This window comes from Oryctolagus cuniculus, chromosome 3, assembly GCF_964237555.1.
Source record: "Oryctolagus cuniculus chromosome 3, mOryCun1.1, whole genome shotgun sequence".
NCBI lineage: Eukaryota > Metazoa > Chordata > Mammalia > Lagomorpha > Leporidae > Oryctolagus > Oryctolagus cuniculus.
In genome coordinates, this window is record NC_091434.1 from 20,744,168 (window position 1) to 20,768,358 (window position 24,191).

The window sequence follows — 24,191 nt, forward strand, 5'->3', positions numbered from 1 at the left end:
TAGGGTTAAGGCACATTTTTTATTAAAAGAGTTTACAAACACAACTATAAAAAAGATAGACTCCCCACCACCCACCCACAGATGGGAATGTGGGCCAAGGGCTGAAGAATCCCTCAACGACGGGGACTGATGGCATGTATCCCCAGGGCCCAGAGCTGAGACAGGCTCTGTGTGCGTCGCTGTCCTGGGACCAGTGCACCTAAAGCAAAACCTGCTGGGAAGACTACAGGAGCTCCAGAAAGGAAGAGCTGCCTCGGGGGGTGGTCTTTCCCTAAGGCCAGGAGGCGTGTTCCTGGGGCGAAAGGCACATTCCTGGAGGAAGGATCTCTGGACGGAGAGAAGGAAGGAGTCCTCTCTGGCACCAGCAGCAGTGATGTTTACTGGCTGAAATCATCCTGAATCTGAGGGCAGGAAGCAGCTTTATACATAAATCTCTTCTGGTTTGTTGTTCTCAGTTGAGTTGGCAGCTTTATCACTCTTTGTAAGTCTCAAGCTCTTGGCTCAGCAGGTGGCTTGTGTGGTAGAATAAAGGAGACTTGGCAATAACACAGGCCAGTGAAGGTTGGCGGCTGGGCCCAGGGATGCAGGATCACGTGTCGTGGGTCGGCCTCAGGAGCTGAATGAGTTTCCTGCAGTGTCTAGCAGAGGCAGGCCTGGCACTGCTATGTGGCAGCTGATTCCCCAGAGACAGCAAGGCTAATTTGTCGCTGGCACGCAGGGACACCAGCACCTGCAGGACAGAACAGGGCATGAGGCTCCGAAGCAGTGGTGTCTGGGGGAGATGCAGAGAATTCTCATTTAGCCCAGCAATCCCTACTCCAGGAAAGGAAGACAAAGGCAATGGGCTCTTGGGGACTCAGAAGAGAGTGAATGCCAGAAAACACAGCTTGGAGACAGGAATCACTGGGACCAGAGGGGTCTTCCCAATCTCCTTGGCTACAGACAATTAAACCCAGGCACCCGGGGACCTGTACACTTGACCCCAGGAGGAGGTGATAAATGCAGCCGTGACTGACAGATGAGCCGAGGTCTGACTGCCAGCCTCGGACCCAGAACCGTGGGTCCTATCCTCATTACCACCAAGAATCACTTTTATTCCTTCTCCACCTGGATTGTCAGAAATCCCTGTAATACCATTACCATGAATTACCCCATGCTATCACACTGGGCTATCAGAAATTTGCATTATCGTGAGTAGACAGGTGATTTCCACTGAGCGCTTTGTATACTGCACATTGAATGGAAGCAGCAAAATGAAGCAGTGGTCAAGAGCACGGGCTCTGGACTCAGACACCTGAGCTCAAACACCCAGTCCTACATACCAGCTTTGGAACCTGGACAAGTTATTAAATGATCTGTGCCCCTGTTCCCTCACCTGCAAAGGTGAGAATGGCTTAACCCAGATAACAAAGGCAAACTGCTCAACGGGCTGCCTTTCCCATGGCGAGTGCTAGAAAAGACAACAAGCGCCTTCGTGGCCCCCACAGGGAAACCACTCTGCATCTCAGCATCTTCCAGCCTCCCCCGCTCCTTCGCCTACCCCCCCCGCCCCAGCCTCTGCAAGACGGGAGCTATGGTCCTTGGGATGCCTGGCGTTTCCCGGCCTTGTGGAGCACTCCTCCGCACCCCTCCCTGCTCCAGGCTGGGAGCCGGTACACAGAAACCCTGACTCTGGGTTTCCAGCTCACAGGAGGAGTGCAGCTGGGGTTTCTGGGGTCCCACTTTCTTACAGACACCCCAGAGAAACGCTGTGAGCCGCAGGGCCCTACTGTCACGGCTCCTGAGTCACCTGGAGTTACCTGGTGGATGCAGGGCTCCTGCCGGAGGCTCCGGAGTGCAATGAGGGCGGCTTCCTTCACGCTTGGCTGGGGGTCTCCGCACGCCACCTCTAGGAGCCGCTGCGGTACTTGGCACTGTAACAGCTCCTCCCCCAATCCCTCTGGCCCCAAGTTGCCCAGAGCTGATGCTGCATTGCGCCGGATACCGGTCTGAGGGTCTCCAAGCAGCTGCGTCAGGCTGGGCACCGCCGCTGCCAGGGCAGGTCCCAGGGGCCCCGCCTGGTAGGCCGCGTTGCCCACAGCAAAGCTGGCACTGCGCCGCACCGCAGGGTCCTTGTCTCCAAGCCCCTGCAGCAGCAGGTTGAACAGTCCTGCCTGGCTCTGCAGTGCCCCGCGCAGGGCCATGCTGTGTCTGAACAAGTGTCCTAGGAGCCCGTAAGTGCGGGCCCGCACAAGATTCTCTGGGTGGCCCAGAAGGCTGCAGAGGGGCCGATAGGACTCATCAGAGCCAGCCAGGAGCTCCTGGATAAAAGACAAGTGGCTGGGAGCCAGCGCCCGGGCCGCGTGGGCCAGCAGGGACAGGAGGTCAGAGGTCAGCAGTGGCTGGTCACCCAGGAGGGAAGCGGAAAGGAACGAGGTGACGGTTCGAGGGGAGGCAGACACTGCGTTCACAAACTGGTTGAGAGAGGTGAGGTCGGTGAGGGCCAGGCGTGTGAGGAGGCTGATGGGCAGCTCGGCTTGTGACAGCGGAAGACGGTGACAACAGACCTGGGAGAATGGGGCGCAGAAAGCAGGGATTCAGGGTGCGAGGGGCGCACTGCAGCTAGGCAGAGCCCAGAAGCAGGAAGAGAGAGGCGTGCTTCGGTGAGAAGTGCCACCGAGTCCTGCAAGTCCTGCCCCATGGCGCCCCCCACGAAATGCGCACCAGCCCACGAGTAGAGCAAGTTCCTTCCAAGTCCATTCCTTGCTCTGCAAGCGCTGGGTCTCTGCGTGCAAAGCCCCGCCCGCCGCGTAATGCCAAAAATGGCCAGGGAAGGGCCTGCCAGCCACGGAGCTGAGGCTCCAGTGCCAGGATCAGTGTTCTCCCCAGTGAGCTCCCACAGAACTGGCCGAGGGACTGCTGGAGGCCGCGAGGCATGAGCTGGCTCCGGCTGACGTGCAGTAATTAGGGACACGGGGTTGGCCGCCTTCCTCTTCCACCGTAATGCTGGGATAGCTCCCCAAGTACCTGCAGCAGGTGGGCTGCCACTTCGGAGTCCCTGAGGTCAGCCAAGATACCTACGAGAAGGTCGGCGTCCACATCCAGGCTGAAGGGGAAGCAGAGGAGCTGGCAGACAGAGAGCACCACGACAGGGAGAAACTCAGGCCCGTGAGGCCTAAGGAAGGGGGTGTAGAAGCACAGGCTTGGTCCTGCTCCCCTCCCCCTCGCCCATGATCCTCTGCTCCCTCTCCTCCAGCCCTCGCCCTAGCTCCCCTCCCCCGAACTCAGTGACACTTTAGGTTTCTAGCCCGATCCTTCTCCCGTAGCTTGCCTCAGACTCAAGCCATCAGCTGCTTCTCTCCTGCCTCCCCCGCCCCACCTCCGCTGCTGCCTCTGGATCGTCCGTTCTCCTCCCTCCAGCTCAGACTCACGCCTGGCCCAGGTGATGCAGGAAGTTGGGGGAAAGTAGGTGCTTCAGGGTAGACATGAGGATGTTCCCACGCTGGGACAGGTGGCTCAGGCATAACTGGGGCTCCTGGGTGAAGGTAGCCATGGCCAGACTCAGCAAGGCTGCCATGCCTGGAGACACAGAGAACGGAGACCCAGCGGAGCAGGCAGGAGTACAGATGCCCCCGCTTCCCCGGGGCTCCCTCGCCACCACCCACGCAGTCCTTCCCTCACTCCTGAGCAGCAGCAGCCATGTCTGTGGGTTTTCCCCAGTTCCAGGCTGTCTGCTCTTAAAGACAACCAATCCGTGAGCCCCACACAGGGTGTTTGTGCTGACACAGAGATACCTTGGGGTGAGATCAGCGTCCAGTCTGGCTCTGGGCTTGGTGGAACGGACAGCAGCAGCTCCTCTTCCAGGGTGGGCACCTCCTCGGGTAGTCGCAGGGCCATGGAGAAGCGGTGCCATAAAATGGTCCACAGCTCAGAGCCGGCCACATCCCTGATCAGGCGAGCCTTCCCCTGCTGGAGGCGGGGCAGGAGAGAGCGTGCAGGCAGCAGTCCGCAGTTCAAACGCACTTCTTCATTCCTGTCTCTAGCCCCCAAGGAAAGGGAGGCCCACATCTAATTTCTTCTGCTTTCTCATCTCGCATTCCCTGTTTCCTATTTCTTCTTTTTATTACATGATAACATCCCTCCCCCTCCCCAGAGAACCTATGTGTGTGCCCGTGAAAAACCAGGGAACCTGTCTGTCTCCCCACTGAAGCCTGAGGGATGCAGTGGGATGGTTTCCTTCAAAGGGTCCACACTGACAGCTAATGGAACAATTCTTTTTTTTTTTTTTTTTGGACAGGCAGAGTGGACAGTGAGAGAGAGAGACAGAGAGAAAGGTCTTCCTTTGCCGTTGGTTCACCCTCCAATGGCCACTGCAGCCGGGGCAACGCACTGATCTGATGGCAGGAGCCAGGTACTTCTCCTGGTCTCCCATGGGGTGCAGGGCCCAAGCACTTGGGCCATCCTCCACTGCACTCCCGGGCCACAGCAGAGAGCTGGCCTGGAAGAGGGACAACCAGGACAGAATCCGGCGCCCCGACCGGGACTAGAACCCGGTATCATGGAACAATTCTAAGGCTACCACGGCACAACAGTATGAGAAGACAGGTGGTGGCTATGGGGCACATCCTCATTCCTATTGTCCAGTGGCTTTCCCTAAATGCCCAGTTTCTCCCTCCCCACTTCTTGCCCACCCCAAGATGCACATGTACCTGAGTGAGAAGCTGCAATACAAGGATGAGGAGGCCGTCATAGAATCCACAGCCACCCGGTGGAGTCAGCCGGACCTGTCAGAGAGGCAAGAAGATTGCAGACCCCTGAGAGGGAGGGAGTGGCCTCTGAACGAAGGCAGGTCAGTGAGGCTGTCACGGAGGGAGGAGACAGTCGACCTCAGCGGGAAATACAAGGAGGCCAGGGGGAGCCATCTGGCCTGCGGAATAATGGGCAGAGACAGTAGTCTCTGATGACTCCTGGGGTTCTGACATGGGGTCTGGGATGACCGGTAATGTTATCACTACTGCTCCAACCTCTCTGAAGGTCACCTTCATCTAGGAAGGGCAGAGCAGTATTACCATATCCAGTGTGCCTCTCTTCCAAGTGTGTTGTAGGGTAGTGCAGGTGAACAGTGCTTTATAATGAGACTTCTCTATGCAGTACTGTGAATATGAAGTCTATCCTCCTTTTCACAGAATGAGGGAAATGTGCATTCCAAAGGGTCTACACAGGAAAGGGAGAAAGCGGAAGGGGGGCTGCACAACAGGCGAGCTCCTGCAGAATCCACAGGGCGTCAGCTGCTTCTGCCCCTCAGTCAGGGGCCCGACGCGGCAGCACAGGGGGCCGACAGGCCTCAGGCAGCACTTCCACAGCGACAGCCGGGGCCGCCGGATGAGAGGCCTGAAGGGCAGGGAACCTTCAGTCCACCTCCCCTCCTCCTTCCCTCCCTCTTCAGAGCCCGGTGGAAGGACTCCGAGGCCCTGAGCACTCTGCGTCCAGAGGAGCCTCTGGGCTTGCTGCCGCTTCTCCCCGAGAGCGGCCCCAGTGTTTGGCCTGGAGAGCACGCGTCTGCGCCGTCCTGGTGGGCCTCACCTCCGCGGGGGCAGACAGGGCGTGCGTGGCTGCAGCCATCCATTCTGCGGGCTGCAGCTCGAAGGCCACCCCTTGCTGACCAAGCTGTCCCAACAGACAGGCTGCTGCACTCTGTGGGAGAGGCACAGGAGGAAGCGGAGTGGGAACAGAGCTCAGGAGAGGCAGAAAGGGGGTTCCTCCTTGTGCCCCACAGCCACCTCTTGTCTTCTCTACTCCTGTTCAGAATCAGCTGCGAGGGGGACAGTGACTGCCCACTCCCAGCAGGGCCGGATCACAGGGGACGGGGGAGGAGGAGGAAGGCCGGAAACTCACCACGACAGAGACGACGTGCGAATGGGTGAAGAGAGTAGCAACCTCGCCGCCTAGCTTCTCCATGCTGGAACAGGAGACGGCAGTGTTAGGGGAGGCTGCCAGTGGCTTCCCGGGCACGGTGCTCTCTCCAGCCAGGCTACAAGGCCACCTCCAAGGCACAACAGGGAGGAACTTTGGTCTGTCTTTCACAGAGAGACCTTCACTCTCTCTGTCCCAGTCCCTCCTCAGGGTAGGCTTGAGTTAGCCAGGCGGGCAGGTGACTTCGGTAGAAAGACCCCACTTGATGGCTCACCCGCAGGGCAGGTCTTGAAGCCGGAAGACCAGAAGGGCGAGGAGGTAGAGGGCTACTTCAGTAGACTCCTCCTGATCCGCTGCTTTTACCTACAGAGGAAACTGAGCTGTTAGAACCACCTCTGCCTGGGAGGGCGGGGCCGCCAGCAGATGCCCACCTGTGTGGCTGGCCCACCTTGCCCTGGACCACCAACGACAGCGACTCCAAGGCCAGGGGCTCTTGCCCAAGGAGACGGCACAGGCGCTCGCTGACGTGGCAGCAGGAGTAGAGCACCTGTGGCAGGAGAAACGCGTCCATCAGTGGGTGCAGCCGCTGCTGGGCTCCCAGCACGGAGGGCTCAGCTGAAAAGGAAGCGAGCTTCTCAACGGAGCTGGTCCCCACACTTGGGGGCTCAGAGAACTCCTGCCTCATGCTCTGAGACCCTGAGATGGGGAGACCCGTCAGTTCCGGCTAACAGGAGGCATCTCAGTAGAAGAGATGACAGAAAGGAGTCCTCCGGGGTCCATCTTGCTTGGCTTCTCACAGTCCCTGTGTCCGTGCCACACACCACAATGTGGCTGCTGGGAGCTCCAGGAAGGATGTACCTTGAGAAGGGAGAGGCACAGGATGGGGTGCTGCAGGCCAGAGACGAGGGACGGCCTCAGCTGGCTGCTGTCTTCAATCAGCTGAGTTGCCAAATGCCAAGAGACCTGTGGAGATACAGCTGAAGACTCAATCCCATCCCCTCAGTGCAATCCTAGGCCTTGCAGATCTCCAACTGATGGACACTTTCAGCCCCTTGACAGCCACTGGGAATCCCAGACCCCATTCTCTTCCCAGGAAGAACCAAAAGTCACGGTTCCGCTTGGCGCCAGTGCAGGCAGGTAGAGAGGAGGTGTTAGCAGCCAGCAGGGAGTCGGGAAGCGGAATCCTGAGCCGCTGAGGCTGCCACACTGGCTCTCAACCCCAGCACCTGGGCGGCTTCTCCTTGAGCTCTCTCCCTCACCAGCTGGCCCTGGGTGCTGGGACTCTGGCTGCGTCATGTTCCACACCCAGGGGCAAGCATCTGTTCCCAGTAGTACTAAGTAAGGAGAGGCATCGAAGCTTGTTCTCTGCCCTTTCTGAGAAACTGGGGCCCACTCCTCTGGCAGCAGGGCTGTCAAGAGCAAGCAGGCGCAGCTCGGACCTGCTCCTTGGCTTCCCAGCAGCTGGGCAGTCCCACTGGAGCAGTACAGACGGCTGCCAGGGCAGAGGAAACAGCTCCGGGCAGGTCCTCACTCAGATCCCGCAGTGGCTGGCTTGCTTGTGGGGCTCCTGGGGAGAAAGGCAAAGAATTCGGGCTGAGCTCGGACCGTTTCTCTCAGGTATCCACTCAACCTTTCCCTCTGCCGAGCGCCTGCTAAATGCCAGGCACTATTCCAGGTGATGGCAGCTTTGGAGCAGAGCGCATCAATGCGACACACAGTCAAGGGGACCTTCCCTCCCGACCCCGTTACCTGGGGGGGTGTGGAAGGGGAGCTGTGGCATTGTCAAGCCGTGAAGCAGCCCATCCAACACCACTCGCTGTGTGGTCAGCAGGCTGGAGTAAAAGGCTTTGGAGATGGCCTGGCTGTTGCCATCCATGGCTTCACACAGGACAGTAAAGCACTAAAGCAGACAAGGGCAGAGACAGCATCGAGGCATCAGAAAACCGACTGGCTTAGTGCAAGAACCAAGAATGCCCTGAGAACCCAGGGAAAGAGGACAAACTCAGGGGGAACAGCTGCCTGGGTCTAAGCCTTCCTTGCACACAAAAATGCATTAACACTGCCTCACGTTTCAAGGACAAGAATTTCTGGGGTCAATCCTTCTACTCTCTGATGGGCTCCTCCCAAAAGACTGTCTGTGGACCAGGAGTGTAAGAATTCCCAGGAATCTCTGGGTCTCTCCCAGCCCAATCCTGCTTATTCAGAATTGCAGGAGGCGGGGTTACTATGCCAAACTCCCCATGCCACTCACGCACACTGCCATGCGAAGTGCTGGTCAAGAACCTGAGTTACTGCTGGCCAAATGCAGCTCAGAAGATGGAAGCTTCCTGACTCGGAAGGGCAGGGCTATTAAAGCACGGCCCCAGACTAGAAACGTCTGGACGGACTCCTGGCTTGCGGAAGGGACGTGCTCCCAATGAGCGGTTTCAAAAAGACCAGATAGATTTTCCCTTCTGCACGTGGGCTCCTCTCTATCTCCTCTGCGATCAAAGCTCAGCTATTTTCCCATTCAACCCTCTACTCTCCTTGCCCTCATCTCCAAGGCCTAGGGGAGAGAATTCAACTTACCAGTCCTTAGGATGGCAGAATACTAGATTATCCTCAACTCTCTTCAAGAACAAGTACTTTTGGCCCCTGAAATACACCACAAGGCTTAATGCCCCGGGCCCTGATGCGCCCCTTTTTCTGTCTGCAGTGTCCTCTCTACTTTGCTGGGTTGTCCACCCAGCACCCTGCTGCGCACTCCGCAAGCTTTCTTCTAGGATCCTCCTACCAGCGTGAACGGCTCCTCCCTCAGCGGTGCTTCGGAACGCATTGCTGCTCACTCTCCCCAGCTAGACTACTCCTAGACTCTCAAGTCCCTGAAGTGCCTATGGTGCACTGTGGGAATTCAACAAATGCTTATGGTAGCGGCTTGGGTCTGATGCTACACAGTCATTCAAATGGGGATAAAAGAAACACGAGAAAGACAGAGAGACAAAAATCTGAAGCGGGAGCAGATTACCATAAGGCTGTCCCTCCGCAAACTCTGCTCGGAGTCATCCGGTTGGGCTAACAGCTTCCCCAGCAGGTCCAGAAAGAGGCTGGCAGCCTCCTGAAACACCTGTAGGCTGGGAAGAAAGGCGCCCATAGCTTCTTCTCACCGCTCTACTCCAAGCCCCAAGGTGGCGACTGGGTGGATCAGGTCCCGGCATACAGAAGGTGTCTGCAAAGGAACGCAGAGTGCCTTCTTCTCCCCTCACTAAACACATGCACACACACACACACATGCACACACACACGTGTGCACACACATCTCACATACACACGCGCACACACAGTCCTCACATACACACACACACATGCACACGCACACACACACACGTCTCACATCCATACCCTCTAGGCCCCATCTCTGCCACTTTCTCTAGGTTGTTCACATCTGGACCCTTCCATTGAGGGCCATGGTGACTGCTGACTCTGAATGTGAACGCCTGGGGGCAAAGCAGGGGTGGGGCTCAGGGTCCTTAGGGGCAGGCTGTATTCTGAGGAGCACTCAGCCGAGCCCTAAACCTGTCTCAAATCACAGCTTCTTCCTCACTTGGCCTCTTCCTAAGAGGGAGGGGAAAACATGGGGTAGAAACTGAAACCAAACTGGCCAGCAGAGCACAAGTGCCTCTTCTCCCACCTGTCACCTGTCTGGCTTCTGTCCAGATTGAAGGTGCAGGCAAAATAGGCCTGCATGGCAGCCATCAGGTCCCGTACAAAGGCCCCATACCAGGGTTGCTGTGGGGAAGAGGGGAGAAAGAGGCCATGTGGGGTTTGGAGACAACACTTAGTGACAGCAATAAAAAAGGCAGAGATCCGGGCAAGTGGACTAAGCACAAAGGGATGGGGGGCAGGAAGCATGGGCAGAGAGAGAAAATCTAGCAGTAACAGTGTCAGGATGTGGACTGTCAACAGCTTGAAACCCTGTTTTCCTTGGGTAGAACAGTCTTTTCCAGCAGCAGAGTCTATTTTTCAAAAGAATTTTTTTTCTGAACTCCTAAAAGTCACCTAAGATCAATCCTCGTCAGCAAAGCGCAGCTTTCGGGCTGCTTTGGCCTAGGCCCCAGGAAACACGCCCTCACCCTGGCTCTGGAGGTCCCCTCCCCTCCGGGACCCACGGAGGCACACGGCACGGGGACGCAGAGGTTTGGCCTCAAACACATGCAGACTCGATCCTGGCTCTCTACTTACTGTTTCCGTGACTGTCCCCGACTCAGTGACTGGGGCTACGTTAGCTAACCGCTGGACTTCAGTATCCTGCTCCGTTCAGTCGGATGGGCAGCGCCCAGGCTCTCACATGTCAAAGCATCATACTTGAATTACTGGGAAATGTGTCAAAATCTAGATTTCTACCTTTTCTTGGAACACTGCACGTTCTGGCAACAGTGGGCCAGGACTGAGGGGAGGGCGCCCCACTGAGAGGGGGCTGTCCTCTCCGGGTGGTGGCCTAGACGCGCAGGATCACACCCTGGAAGGACATGATCTGCCTGGCCACTGGCGATATCAGAGCTCACTAGTCACAGTCTGCTGACCAGCCAGAGGAAGAGAGAAAAGGAAGACAGGCCAAACAAAGAAGGGAGCCTGAAGGAGGCAGCCCAGGGAAGGACCTCCTGTCGGAGCCGCAGGCCCCTGCCTGGCGCTTACCGTCTGGATGCTGCTGCTCTCCTGGCTGTGCCTGAGCAGGCTCAGCAGCAGCCCAGGCAGCCCCGCCTCCCGGCAGAAGGAGTACAGGGGGGCGGAGTCACTGCAGCTGGAGAGGAGACTGCTCAGGACCCGCAGAGCCGGCAGGATGTGGGAAGCCCCTTCCAGGCTGCCCTTCAGGATCTGGATGACAAGAGGAAAGAGAGAGCGGTCAACGTCATCAGAGGTGGACGACGGACGGCCACAGGTGCCAAGTGTCCACAAGGGGCTGGCAGAGCAGACCGGAGGTGTGTGTCCCATACTTTGGGAATCTAAAAGGCAGAGCAGGAGAGCAGGGACGCAGGGGACCTGTCCCAGGGAGGAAGACTGTGGAGGTCAGTCACCTGACACAGAACAGCAGTGACCCAGGGACAGGGGCCTCCCCTCGGGAACTGTCAGACCCAGCAGTTCCACTCCCAAGTAGCTGCCCGAGGGAAATGAAAGCACATACCCACTCACAGACTTTGCTTGTGGATATGCACAGCAGCATTACTCATGAAAGCCAAAAAAGCACAAACAGCCGGGGGGTAAACAAAATGTGATAATACCTATAGGCCAGACTACCAATCAGCAATGAAAGGCAGGAAGTACATGTGCAGGCACATGACGAATAAACCTCAAACGCATCACGAGTATCGGGTGATTCCAGGTATATGAAATGTACAGCAAAGGCACATCTATGGAACAGGAAGTGGGGCGGTGCTCGCCAGGCCTGGGAGGTGAGTAACTGGAGATGGGAATGAGGAATCCCACGCTCTGAAAACAGACTCTGGTGATCGTTTCACAACCTGGCAGCCTTACTGGAAGTCACTGACTGAACACCCGAAATGAGTAATTTTATGGCACATAAGTTATGCCTCTGTAGGGACTGGCATTGTGGCGCAGCAGGTTAAGCCGCTGTCTGCGATGCCAGCATCCCATAAGAGTGCTGGTTCGGTTCTCAGCTGCTCCACTTCCAGTCCAGCTCCTGGCTAACGTACCTGGGGAAGCAGCAGAGGATGGCCCAGGTGACTGGGCCCCTGCCACCCACAGGAGTTCCAGGCTGCTGGCGTCCACCTGGGCCAGCCCTGATAGTTGCAGCTATTTGGGGAGTGAACCAGAGGGTGGAAGATCTTCGCATCTCTCTGAAACCTTTCATATAAATAAATATATCTTTTTTAAAAATTATACCTCAGTGAAGTTTTTTATAAGAACTTTTAGAAAAAAAAGGGGGAAACAAAAGAGGGCAAAAGATACAAGTAACGTATTTTGGTGAGTTCCCAGGAGAGCACTGTATTTCTTTTTTGTTTGTTTGTTTTTTGTTTTTTGACAGGCAGAGTGGATAGTGAGAGAGAGAGACAGAGAGAAAGGTCTTCCTTTTGCCGTTGGTTCACCCTCCAATGGCCGCCACGGCTGGCGCGCTGCGGCCGGTGCACCGCGCTGATCCGAAGGCAGGAGCCAGGTACTTCTCCTGGTCTCCCATGTATTTCAAAGCAGCAAAATTTTAGCTGCTGATTAAGCAAGTTATCCCCTTAACAAGTCCTTGGGCCCCTACACCCACATGGGAGACTAGGAGGAAGCACCTGGCTCCTGGCTTCCGATTGGCGCAGCTCTGGCCGTTGCAGCCATTTGGGGAATGAACCAATGGACAGAAGACCTCATTCTTCGGGTGGGTGTTTGGCACAACAGTTAAGGAGCTGCTTGGGATGCTGCATCCCCTATCAGAACGCCGGCTCCTCTGCTTCCAATCCAGCTTCTTGTTAATGTGCACCCTGAGAGGCAGCAGGCGATGGCTCAAGTACTCGGGTCCCTGCCACACAAATGGGAGACCTGCACTAGGTTCTGGGCTTCTAGCTTCAGCCTGGCCCAGCCTCAGCTGTTGTGGGCACTTGGGAGTGAACTAGCAGACAGAAACTCTCTGACTCTCTCTCTCTGTCTTTCACATAAAGTGGGGAAAAAAAAAAAAAAAAAACCTAGAATCTCATTCTTCTCATTACATAGTAGCACAAAATACTGTACACTCAATTGTTAAATATTTTTAACTGTGTCAATAAAATTAGTGAAAGTGTGCTTTCCTTCATTATACAGTACTTACGCATTACCCTCTTAGCCCATAAGGTCTAAAATATTTATCAGACAAAGTTTGCTGAGCCCTGCTCTAGACAGATACTTCTCCTTCAGAGAGCACGCGAGGCCTGCTCCTTCCGGGCTGCTGAAGGAGGTCAGCAGACTGCGCAGGTAGCCGGGGGAACCGGACGTCAGCGCATGTTTTCTGATGCTTCACCTCCGACAGCGGTCTTGGCCCCACCTCGGCAGCCGGCCGCCCGTTACCTGCGCTCCGCTCGCGTGCAGCTGAGTCTGGATGTGCTGGCAGAAGTCGGGGTTGCACAGCAGGGTGAGGGGGGCCTTCAGCTGAATGGGCACAGGCTCGAGGGTCTCCAGCAGGTGCTGCCACTCTTCATCGCTGTCTGGCTCCTGCGGCGCAGGGAGGGAAGGAGGTCAGGAGAGCGTGGAAGTCTAAGGACCGCAGCTCCCAGCTGGGGCCAGAAGCCCTGGGCAAGCCTGAAGCAGCTGTGAGGAGCCAGGCATTCCTCAGCACGGCTGCAGCTCTTCAGTGACTGAGGTGCAGATGGCGGCACCGCAGTAATCGCCACCTGGGACCCCGCGTCCCATATCCGAGGGCCTGGGTTTGAGTCCCTGCTACCCACATGGGAGACCTGGGTGGAGTTCTGGGTTTCTAGCTTCAGCGTGGCTCAGCCTTGGCTGTTGTGGGCATTTCAGAAGTAAACCGGCCGATGGAAAATCTCGTTCTGTCTCAATGTCTATCTCATCTCTATCTGCCTTTCACATAAAATAGAAATAAGTAAATGAGGAGCCGGCACCATGGCTCATTAGGTTAATCCTCTGCCTGCGGCGCCAGCATCCCATATGGACGCCAGTTCTAGTCCCGGCTGCTCTTCTTCTGATCCAGCTCTCTGCTGTGGCCTGGGAAAGCAGTGGAAGATGGCCCAAGTCTTGGGCCCCTGCACCAGCATGGGAGGAAGCACCTGGCTCCTGGCTTCCAATTGGCGCAGCTCTGGCCATTGCAGCCATTTGGGGAGTGAACCAATGGACAGAAGACCTTCCTGTCTCTCCCTCTCACTGTCTGTAACTACCTCTTGAGGAAAGGGGAGGGGAGAGGAGGGGAGGGGAAGGGAGGGGAGAGGAGAGGAGGGGAGGGGAAGGGAAGGGAGGGGAGGAAGGAAGGAAGGAAGGAAAGGAATAACATTTTTAAATAGATGCAGCTGGCAGTAGGTGAAATACTTGAAAAGTCTCTTGGGAGACAGTGGCATGTGTGCATAAAGAGATATCCAGAAACACACCCACTGCAGCACAGTTCATCATTTAAAAAGCAAAAATAGGGGCCGGTGTTGTGGCACGGCAGGTTTAAGCTGTCACTTGCGACACCAGCATCCTGTGTCGGGGCGCTGCTTTGTGTCTCAGCTGCTCTGCTTCCAACCCAGCTCCCTGCTAGTGCTCTCAGAAGGCAGCCGAAGACGGCCCCAGTATTTGGGCCCCAGTCACTCATGCGGGAAAGCCAGATGGAGTCCGTAGCTCCTGACTTCGGCCTGCCCAGCCTGGGCCATTGTGGCCATTTGGGATGGAAGATCGCTCTCTGTGTCTCTCCCTTTCTCTGTAACTCTGCCTTTCAAATAAATAAAAATAAATCAAAGTACAAAGATACTAACTAGGGACTCTTCCAGATTAAAGGAGACCAGCAAGGTGTAACAACTAAGCACAATGTGTGATACTGGATGATTATGGGCCAGGAAAACGTTTTATAAAGTCCATTATTGGAACAATTCGCCCAATTTGAAGATGAATTATAGGTTAGCTAATTAATCCATTTATTATTACAATAGCAGTATTATCAATGTTAAGTTTCTGACTTCTGTACTTGTGCTATGTAAGTGCCAGTGAAATGACCTTGTTCTCAGGAAATATACACTAAAGAATTTGGGGGTGCAGGGATAAGTCTACCAGTTACCCTCCGATGACCCAGAAAGATGTTGTGCCCACATACACAGAGAGACAGTCACAGAGCAAACGTGACGACATGGCAAAGGCCGTAGAGTCTAGATGAAAGGGCTGCCAAGGTCTGAACGCGTCTGTCCTCTCCCAACACCCATGAGAAGCACTCACTTCCCACTGCAGCTGCTGGGAGGTGGGGCCTACTGGGGGTGCCTAGGTCTGGAGGCTCTACCTGCACACATGGATTAACGCCACCGTAAGAAGGGTTCCTGGGAGCAGGTTCACTCTATTCTGCTCTTTTTCGACTTTTAAAAGGACCCTGGCTGGCGCTGCGGCTCACTAGGCTAATCCTCCGCCTGCAGCATTGGCACCCCGGGTTCTAGTCCCGGTAGGGGCGCCAGATTCTGTCCTGGTTGCTCCTCTTCCAGTCCAGCTCTCTGCTGTGGCCCAGGAGGGCAGTGGAGGATGGCCCAAGTGCTTGGGCCCCTGCACCTGCATGGGAGACCAGGAGAAGCACCTGGCTCCTGGCTTCGGATCAGCTTGGTGCGCCGGCCGGTGGCAGCAGCCACTGGGGGGTGAACCAACAGAAAAGGAAGACCTTTCTCTCTGTCTCTCTCTCTCACTGTCCACTCTGCCTGTCCAAAAAAAAAAAAAAAAAAAAAAAAAAGGATTCAGCATTCCTTCCCTCCAAAGGATGGTCATTCAAGGAGACACCTTGGATCCCAGATTGGGTCCTAACCTGCCGGCACTTTCATCTTGACCTTTCCAGCTCACAGAATCACAACAGCCAAACTCCTGTTCTTTATAAATGACCCAGTCCCAGGTATTCTGTTACAGCAGCACAAAACAGACCAAGACGAAAGCATGCTAGAATTCTTTGTAATACTCTCCCCATTACTCTTCGAAATTGTTTCCAAGTTAAAATCCTTTAAAAAAAAAATCACAAACGATTGAGGTAGAACTGCACGCTCTGATGAAAAAGATCCCTAAAAAAGATCAGGTGGTAAAAGGGGCATGAAGCCAAACAATATAAACAGGCATGAACCAGCAACATAAAAACCGCCAAGCTGTCAATTTTCTTACACATATATACATTTACATAAAAGCACAAAGTGTCGGAGGAGACAGAATAAACACCAGTAGTCACCTCTAAGGCTGAGGTAGGGTCGAGGGGGAGTTTCACGTTTACCTATGCCTTTCTGTTTTGGAGAGTTACTTGTTCAGATACTGTAAAATTAAAATCTATAACAAAGCAGTTTTTAACACCAAGGAAGCGCATACTTAAGAGTCGGGAATTCCCGTTCTAGAATACCATCCGCCCAGACCCAACTTCCTGTGGCAGAAGGCGGCCAAGAGGCGGCCCTGGGGCTCACCTCGTTTTCCGGCTTCACTGCACTGATGCTGCGCGGGCTCACCGCCTCGGGTCTCGGCTCTGCAAATCCTTGTCCACCGTCTGCGGTGCTCCGGTTCTCGCTGCCAGAGGAAGCCAGGGAGCAGGGTGAGTCCCAGGCCTGTGGGCTCAGGATTCAGTAACTTGCCCCTCTCATTAGGCCAAGGAACAGGCCAGAGGAGCCTTCCTTCCAAGACAGGGGATGCGGCCAGTGCAGCCCACACACGTCCATGGCTGTCCTCCCTCTCAGACCATATTCTCGAGTCCGAGTCTGCTTTGCAGTCCCCACCTACTCCTCCCAACTCAAAGAATCTTCTCCTTTGGATGGATGTGATCTTTTCCCTTTTAGTCAATGCACACTGAGGCATGAAGAAGAGAAAGTCCCCAAGTTTCCTGAGCAGTCAAGAAAGGGGCTCCAATTAGAACCCAAATTCTTTGACTCCCAAGGCCCTGTCCCAGTTTAGGCGTGGGCTAATGACAGGAACCAGTTCTTATTTGTAGCCAAACACCTGCAAGAAATCCCACCCTGCACATCCCTAGCTATCCGCTGCTCACCGAGGTGCAGGGGGTGCCTCTCCAGGCCCCCACTCAGCCCAGCTGCTCTTCATTTCTGAGGCCAAGATCCCAGCCAAGAGGCTTGCTTCCTGAGGAGTCCCCCTTGGTCTGGGCAGAGGGGCTGTGTCAGCAGCTGCCTGGCTGGTCCTGTCCTCTTGCTCCGGGGCACGTCCTGTGCTTTGGTGTTTCTGTGGCAGGCAGGTGGCAGGCACTGGATCAGAACTATTTGGTGGCTGGCGGGGGCAGTCCTGATCCTATTCAGGCCCCTTCTCAACCCTAAACAGCCATGCTCCTTCAACTCCCCCAGTCCCTTGCCTGGTCATATTACACATTGCTGTCTGCCCTACACACCTTCTGCTTGGCTGCCTCAGCCATGCGTTTATAGGCCTGACGCAAGATCCGGGACTGACTGCCCTTGGGGGCTAGCCGATGGGCCTGTTCATCCTTTAGGACCTGAAGTTCTGGAGGTAGGCGACTGGTGAATGGGGTACCCAAATCTGGACCTGCCGGTTCAGTTACAACTGCAGGGAGAGAGGAGGGGGAAGGTATGATCATACTAGGCCTGTAGCCACCAAGTCCACTGGCCAGGGGCACCTTCAGTGTCTCCAGACTTCTGTGGAAGGAGACCCTTTTGACAAAGTGACAAAGAGGGGAGGGGGTTACCCGGGAAGGGGCAAAGGTTAGGCAAAGGGCAAGGAAGAAAGTTCAAGGGGGTGCAGAAAGAAGACATGTTGGATCCAGATGTGGGGGGGAGGGAGCGCAGACTGGGGAGGGGCCTGGGAAGAGCAGGAGCCCCGGGAACCCTGAGGACTCACTAGTGACACGACCAGCAATAAAGGGATGATGCAAGAGGTCTGGCCAGGACAGACGCTGCCGGGGGTCCTTGGTGAGCAGTCCCTGGAGGAAGTTCTGTGACGAGAAAAATAGCCATTGCTCTTCTCTCAAACTTATCAACAGAACAGGCAGGTCAAGACCCCTGCACCTGTTCTTCCAGCAAACTGGCTGCTCCGGGTCGCACCCTCTGTAACCCTCTGCGGAGGCCTCATTTTCCTGGGAAATCATGGGCAGACGACTACCTCACCTCCTAAGGCGCGCCAATCCCTGCTCGCGGACACTCTGTAACGCCAGAGGTAGAAACGGAAATCTCAAAGCCACCAACTTTGTGTAGAAGGAAGAAGAAACTTGAGAGGAAGAGGGAAGTCATGTTCACCGTCATCTTCAGACAGCAAAGGTCCAAGGGGACGTCCCTCTGCCCTCCCTTTGATGAGGGTCGGTTTGTGGCTGGGCAGGGACAGAGGCTTCTCAGATGCACAAGTAATAATTGCGGGAAGATGTGTTTGGGAACACTCAAGGGCAAATACGTGTCAGCAAATCATCAGGTAGTGGAGGTACAGGGAGACGGACTCTGAAATAGGTTCAACTTACGAAGTATCCTTGGGAAAATTTGGCCCAAAAACGGAATGGAAGGGACTAGTGGATTAGGACCACTATTCCGAACAAGGTGATTTGCAGAAGTATGGCTCTTGCTGAAGATACCTACGTATTTGCACTAAGGGGGAATGAATATCCTGTATTTACCTCCCCCTGTCTGAGGTTCCTTTGTTAGATTCTCTTTGATAACTATTTGGGCCCCCCCAACTAAGCAAGCTGGGTAGAAACTTGGCCTTCCTCATTTTAGATAAAGCAAAGGAAAATGGCAATGAGATTTCACTCGGGGGAAAGACTGCCCTCATACTGCTTTGCAGGGCCATCACCTTGTCCTAGACAAGAAATCAAAAGGGTCAGTACTCCTTCCCCTCTCTCCCTCCCTCTCCCAGCCTGCTGAGGTCTAGCTGCTACCAGCAGCTGCTGCCTCTGTCTCCAATCACTGAGCCAGCCCCCATCAGCTCTGGCTTTCTGATGCCTACAGAGCACTGGATGCTACGTAGGCAACAACCAACTATCAACTGGACGTAGCACCTGAGAGGAAATGGAACACAGGGCATGTGAAAGGGCCAGCATCTGTCTGTGTGAAAGGGCCAGTATCTGTCTACGGTATCTTGAAATTCTCTTTGCCTTGTGTTAGCCCATAGCCTATCACCCCTAGGTTTGCAGACCTTAGGACACCCTCCTGGAATAAGCCCCGCAACAGGAAAACAAGGCTGCTTGGCCCAGTTCCTGCGCTAACTCAGTCCTGCCCCAGCTCTGGGAAAGGATTTTGGAAAGGAGAACAGGGGGTAAAAGGACACAGGTTCCTGCTCTAAAGGTAAAGTCCCTCTCAACATTCAGTACCTTGAAGCACGGGCTGATGGTGGAGGGCCAGCGCACAGGGTCCTTGAGGATGAGGCTGACCAGCTGGAAGATGCTGGTGGTGTAGAAGGGAGGGGTGCCTACAGCTAGCTCATACAGGATGCAGCCCACAGACCACAGGTCTGCCGTGTGGTCGTACGGTCGCTCCTCCACCAGCTCTGGAGACATATACAGTGGTGTGCCTTTGATGGATGTCAGCACCATCGTGTTGGTGCTCATGGCCCGGGCAAATCTGCGGGAGACGACAGGATGGGGATGGACAGGGAGCAGCTATTCAGTTCTGGTCACTACTAGAAAACGAGGCCTGTGTGCTCAGTTCTTGGCTGAGACGCCCACCTGGCCTATCAGCGGTATTCTTATTGAACTTTGCTGTCTTGCTTACCCTTAAAAAAGAAAAAGAAAAAAAAAAAAACCTAGTCTTAGTCACACTGCCTATTCTTGTATGAGAGAGCCCAGACAAGAGCAGAGGGTATCTGAATAGATCCAAAAGACCCAGCCAGAGTACCCACGTCTGGTTCAGGTTCTACAATGGGGCCCCAGGAAGTCAAGCAGACAGGTCAAGCCTCCCCCGAGACTGCAGGCTGGAAGCTCGGAATCCTGACCCAAAGTCACAGAGCTTGATGCCGCCACCCTTGGCGAGGAGGATGTTCTGAGGCTTCATGTCGCGGTGCAGGATGCGGTGGGAATGCAGATAGTACAAGGCCGACACCAGCTGGGCAGCAATGGCCTGGACCTAGGAGCCAGGCAGGTGGCAAGAAGAAAGCAAAAGTCAGAGGATGAAGCCAGCTCACCTGCCCAAAGACTTCCTGATGCTGCTGCTGCCGGGGTCTCCTCTGCCTCCCCCTTCTTTGCACTACACCTGCCTTAGTGCTTGTTCCCCTTGGGAATTCATTCTTTCACTTCTTCATTCACCCATTCGTGGAAAATTACTGAATCTCACTAACTAGCTGAAAGGCCGTGGGCCAACTGTTGAGCGTCACTCAGCTTCATTATCAATAAGATGCCAAAACAGATACCACCAACCTTGTGGGATTCTCGTGAGGACTGAGGGGTCTAAGTATGTCAAGTCCTGCTCAGAATGCTGCCTGGCACTTAGTGAAGATTCAATATACAGCAGGTGTTATTACATGAGACAAAGTCAAGAGAAGTAGTCAAATGAATGAGACAGATAAAATGAGTAAGACGATTACTTAGAAATGCCTGTGAGCGCTCACAGGGAGAGCGCATTGTGATAAGAAGTTCAGAGATGGGCCTACTTGCACCAGTTCAAAGAAACCCTACGAGGAATGCAGCTGGAGAGTATGTTCACCCAAATCTCACTGCTAGGGGCCGCCACTGTGGCACAGTAGGCTAAGCCTCTGCCTGTGGCACCGCCATCCCACATGGGCGCCGGTTCATGTCCCGGCTGCTCCTCTCCCAATCCAGCTCTCTGCTAATGGCCTGGGAAAGCAATGGAAGATGGCCCAAGTGCTTGGGTCCCTGCATCCGTGTGGAAGGCCCAGAAGAAGCTCCTGGATCCTGGCCTGGGATAGGCCTAGCTCTGGCCATGGTGGCCATTTGGGGAGTGAACCAGAGGATGGAAAATCTTTCTCTCTGTCTTGCCCTCTCTCTGTAACTCTACCTCTCAATAAATAAATAAAATCTTAAGAAAAAAAAAATCCATTGCTAATTACTATGTCCTTGGAGGCGAACCCTGCCTGACTACACATCCTTCTCCCAGACCAATGCAGTAGCCCTTCTTCCCTAAAGATACCTAACAACAGCGTTAACTGTGGCTCACTGCTTAAACACTTTACATGAATCACTCAATAATCCTCGCAAAAGCCTTATATGGCAGATGTACTGTCATTCTCATTTTACAAATGAGAAAATTAAGCACAGAGAGAACTACGCACAGAGGTAGCTTGTCCACGAGGCCGCTAGCAAGGGGCATCAGGCTTAGCACTCAGATACTGCAGCTTCAGTGTTCAGTGTTCCTCTCACACCACCCCGCCTCCATCTACACCTGGATTCTTCTGGGGAGTCTTTGAAATGGAGACTCCCAGCATCCCCAGCTTGCTCCACCAGCCCTTCCACTGGAGGGAGGTCAGGGGCGGGAGGCAGTGCAAGCCCAGAAATGTACCTGGTCTTCCGGAAGCTTTCCATCATCTTCCAGGATCTGAAAGAGCTCCCCCTCGGCATAGTCCGTCACCACCACCACCTGCAGAGCCGAGGCCTGCGTCATGGGGCTGCGACATTCCTGGGACCCCAGGCTTGGGGAGAAGTGACCCCAAACCACCAGAGCGCACCTCCTTGTCAGTCTCGAAGCTGTCGAGCATGTGCACAATGTTGGGGTGCCGCAGACCGCGCATGATTTCCATTTCTCGTTGCAGATTCTTCAGCTCCTTCTCTGAGCGCCCCAGTTTGGGGATGAACTTCAGGGCCACCACCTGTGAGTGGTAAAGTGACAAGTCAGGGCCTCCCCACGCCACTGAACAGAGCTACAATCTCAGCCTAACTTCAGAACTCCAGAACTCAGACTGCAGATCGTCTGAGTAACTCCATGACACCTGTTAGTCTCCTACCTCCACCTCCCCCACGGATGGCACCCTGGCCTTACCCAGGAGTCCCCCATCCTGGCCCAGGAGGATATATCCTCTGCTCAACAGATGCTTTGGTGGATTCTGGGAGAGGTGTTCCGAGTGCACCGAGTAAACAAATAAATACTATTTTTCGTCTTAATCATACTATGCAGGAAGGGAGAAACCACCTGCACTCTCTTCTTTCCTCTTCATTTTTCTTTCCTCCTTTCCCCCTCTATCTCATCTAAGTCTAGAAAGTAGTGGAGCTGGGATCTGAACCCCAGCAATCCACCTGCAGGGCTCATGCTCCCTAAGATGTAGGAAGGAGAGAGTCCCTTAAGAATACAGGTCGGTATAAATGCATGCCGCTGGCTCTGTTTTCCACTAGAGTTTGGGGTGCCGAATCCCACCCAAAAGACAGCCCTCTTCGTCCACCACCTGAGCACTGTATTTTTTTCGACCCTTGTACACTCTCCCAAAAGAGCCTTCTCCAATCATCTCCAACACGTGGTACTTTTCCATGACAGTGGCTGCAGAGTTTCTCAGAAGGAAGAAGTTAGAGGCGGTGGTTTCGAGCTACGGATCCAGGGACAGTTCGACACATCGGGGAGGCCTGGTTCGGGCAGGGGAGAAGAGGCAACATTAGCCGCCTTGCCTTTTCGCTTTCTCATAATAAAACAGGTCTTAGAAGCACAGGAAGGCAGAGCGGACCAAAAGACCACGAGCTCCTGGCACAACCGGAGCGTCTCCCTGGAGTTCCTTTTCTTCAGCGCCCTGCCGCCCACCCAACATCCCCTCTGCTTCTCACGCCCCCCAGCCTAGCCCACGCGACCCCGCCCCCCTCAAACCAGCCTCGCCCATCGACCCCGCCTTCCAGACTACCCCTGGTTCCCGCCACTCCCAACTTCCTCTGCACCCGCGCCCAGACCCTCGTCCACGCGCTTCGCTGGCGGGGGCCCGCCTCTCACCCCCAGCCGAGGAGCTCGAAGCTCCTCTGGCCGAGGGACGCCGGCGCTGGCCTTCAGCCCCGTCCCGTCTGGCTGCCTGCGTGCTGCGCCTGGCGGAGTTTGCCTCCACTCGCTCCCTAGTCCTGGTCTCTTTAGGCTTCCGTTCTCACCAATTTTACGCGCTAGAACCGGTCACAAGTTCCGAGGACAACGGCGCTCAGAGGTGGTGGGAGGGATGGTGGGCCGTCCATAGGCACCTCCTGGGACACTTCCGAACTGTCTCTCGGCCATCAGGTCCCACTAAGGACCCGGAGTCCGCGGTTGCCTAGAAACGGCCCCGGCTGGCGTCCCCCCGCCCCCGTGGTTTTCCGCCTCCGACTTCCCCAAGGGCACTTCCGGTTCCGGCCGCGGGCCGGAGGCGACATGGCGGCGTCAGCGTCGGCAGCTGCAGGGGAGGAGGACTGGTAACTTCGGGGGCATGGGCTTCGGTTGTCGGCCTGGCTCTGGCCGGGGGCACTCGGGGCGGCCGCAGACCCTCCGTGCGGCGGGCGTGTGGGGGTGGAGCAAGCGAGGAGGGTCGGCGGAGACGCTGACATCTCCTCCTAGGGTTGCTTCTGGACTTGGGCGCGGGAGGTGGAAGGGGCGCCGGTCTGCGAGGAGACAGCGCCGGCCCGGCCAGTTCGGGACGCACGTTCTCCGGTTGGATCCCCTCTGCTATGGCCTCACCCCATCCCGTCCTGTCCTCTGGAAGTGAATGTGCTCAGGGGCCCCGGCGATGCCTGCTCATCAGACCTCCCCACCTCGCCCACCCGGTGCCCTCCACCTTCTGGCCCCCTTGCCCCTTGGATCAGCCTCACTACCGCCCGCGCCTTCCTCAGCCTCCTCTCTCCCCAGCCGATCTAACGAGGGCTGTCCTGTGCGTGAAGCTTCACAACACAGAGAAAGCCCTCCTAGTTCTCTCGAGCATTCTTAACGAGAAGCCGGAACCTCCAAGGACTCTGGGACTTGGAAACAGGATAACGATGTGGGTTCACTCCACATATTAGCTGTGTGGTGCTAACCAGGCCATTTAGCCTCTGTGAGTCAGTGTCCTCAGCTGTTAAAAAAACAAAAAAAGTGGGTGTGGCAGCTGCATCATAGAATGGTTGAGATGATCAGGATGCATTTGTAATATACATAGCCATCTTTGCTTTAATAACTTTTTTAAAAAAGATTGATTTATTTGGAAGGCAGAGTTAGAGAGGCAGATTTTCCATCCACGGGTTTACTCCCCAAATGGCCACAACTGCCAGGGCTGGGCCGATATGAAGCCAGGAGCCCATAGCCTCTTCCGGATCTCCCACGTGGGTGCAGGGGCCCAAGGACTTGGACCATCTTCTGCTGCTCTCCCAGGCGCATTAGCAGGGAACTGGATCAGAAGTGGAGCCGCCGGGACTTGCAGTGGCTTTACCTACTATGCCACAGCGCTGACCCCATATCTCTTGAGATCTGGGCACCTGCAGAAACTAGATGAGCCCAGAAGTGAAGTGATTTGCCAGAAGATACAAAGCTGTGACTGGGAATCCGGGTCTGACTCCAGATCTTCTCATCTTCCCATTTTTTTTCTGTCATCACCTTACCACCATCCCAGCCAGTACCTCCATCCAGGACCCAAGTCGTAGCTTGGTAGGCAGAGTATTGAAGGGCCAGTCTTGACTGAGGCTGCACCTCACTGTACCCTGGTTCAGGGAGCCCAGCCAGTGCTGACCACCTAGATGAGTGGTTTTCAAACTGTTCGGGGGAGCTTGTAGAGACACCTTGAGCCATGGAGAGAGCCGCAGTGACTGTAGCCGATAGCCTGTTGTGGTCTGAGTCCTCCCC

At 55.2% G+C, this 24,191-nt stretch overlaps 2 protein-coding genes across 7 annotated transcripts in view; one reads left to right on the forward strand and one right to left on the reverse strand.

Annotated features, from left to right (window-relative positions):
- On the reverse strand, positions 1 to 22,640 carry STK36 (serine/threonine kinase 36). 5 transcript variants are annotated; one of them, XM_002712589.5, is made up of 27 exons: positions 22,502 to 22,640; positions 21,823 to 21,997; positions 21,112 to 21,252; positions 20,946 to 21,023; positions 19,426 to 19,556; positions 18,806 to 19,055; positions 17,350 to 17,443; positions 16,886 to 17,055; positions 16,535 to 16,722; positions 15,963 to 16,062; positions 12,910 to 13,053; positions 10,564 to 10,743; positions 9,560 to 9,657; positions 8,897 to 9,002; positions 7,642 to 7,792; positions 7,332 to 7,459; positions 6,751 to 6,855; positions 6,341 to 6,439; positions 6,167 to 6,255; positions 5,875 to 5,938; positions 5,563 to 5,673; positions 4,689 to 4,763; positions 3,774 to 3,948; positions 3,411 to 3,558; positions 3,007 to 3,154; positions 1,800 to 2,546; positions 1 to 730 (listed from the first exon to the last, which is right to left on the reverse strand). In XM_002712589.5, exons 2-27 carry the CDS (start codon positions 21,904 to 21,906, stop codon positions 590 to 592), a joined length of 3,945 nt encoding a protein of 1,314 aa, XP_002712635.1. In that variant the 5' UTR covers positions 21,907 to 21,997; positions 22,502 to 22,640; the 3' UTR covers positions 1 to 589. The 5 variants fall into 5 exon arrangements, with proteins under 5 accessions (XP_002712635.1, XP_017198615.1, XP_008257386.1 ...); XM_017343126.3 differs by having other exon boundaries at positions 5,875 to 6,010; XM_008259164.4 differs by having other exon boundaries at positions 5,875 to 6,022.
- Positions 22,582 to 24,191, forward strand: part of RNF25 (ring finger protein 25) — a 6,751-nt gene continuing 5,141 nt past the window's right edge. Inside the window, exon 1 of one of the 2 annotated variants that reach the window (XM_070070203.1) lies at positions 22,582 to 22,795. In XM_070070203.1, coding sequence (XP_069926304.1) covers positions 22,755 to 22,795 — 41 coding nt within the window. In that variant the 5' untranslated portion in view covers positions 22,582 to 22,754. The remainder of the gene's footprint in view (positions 22,796 to 24,191) is intronic. The other variant, XM_002712481.5, reaches the window with a different exon arrangement.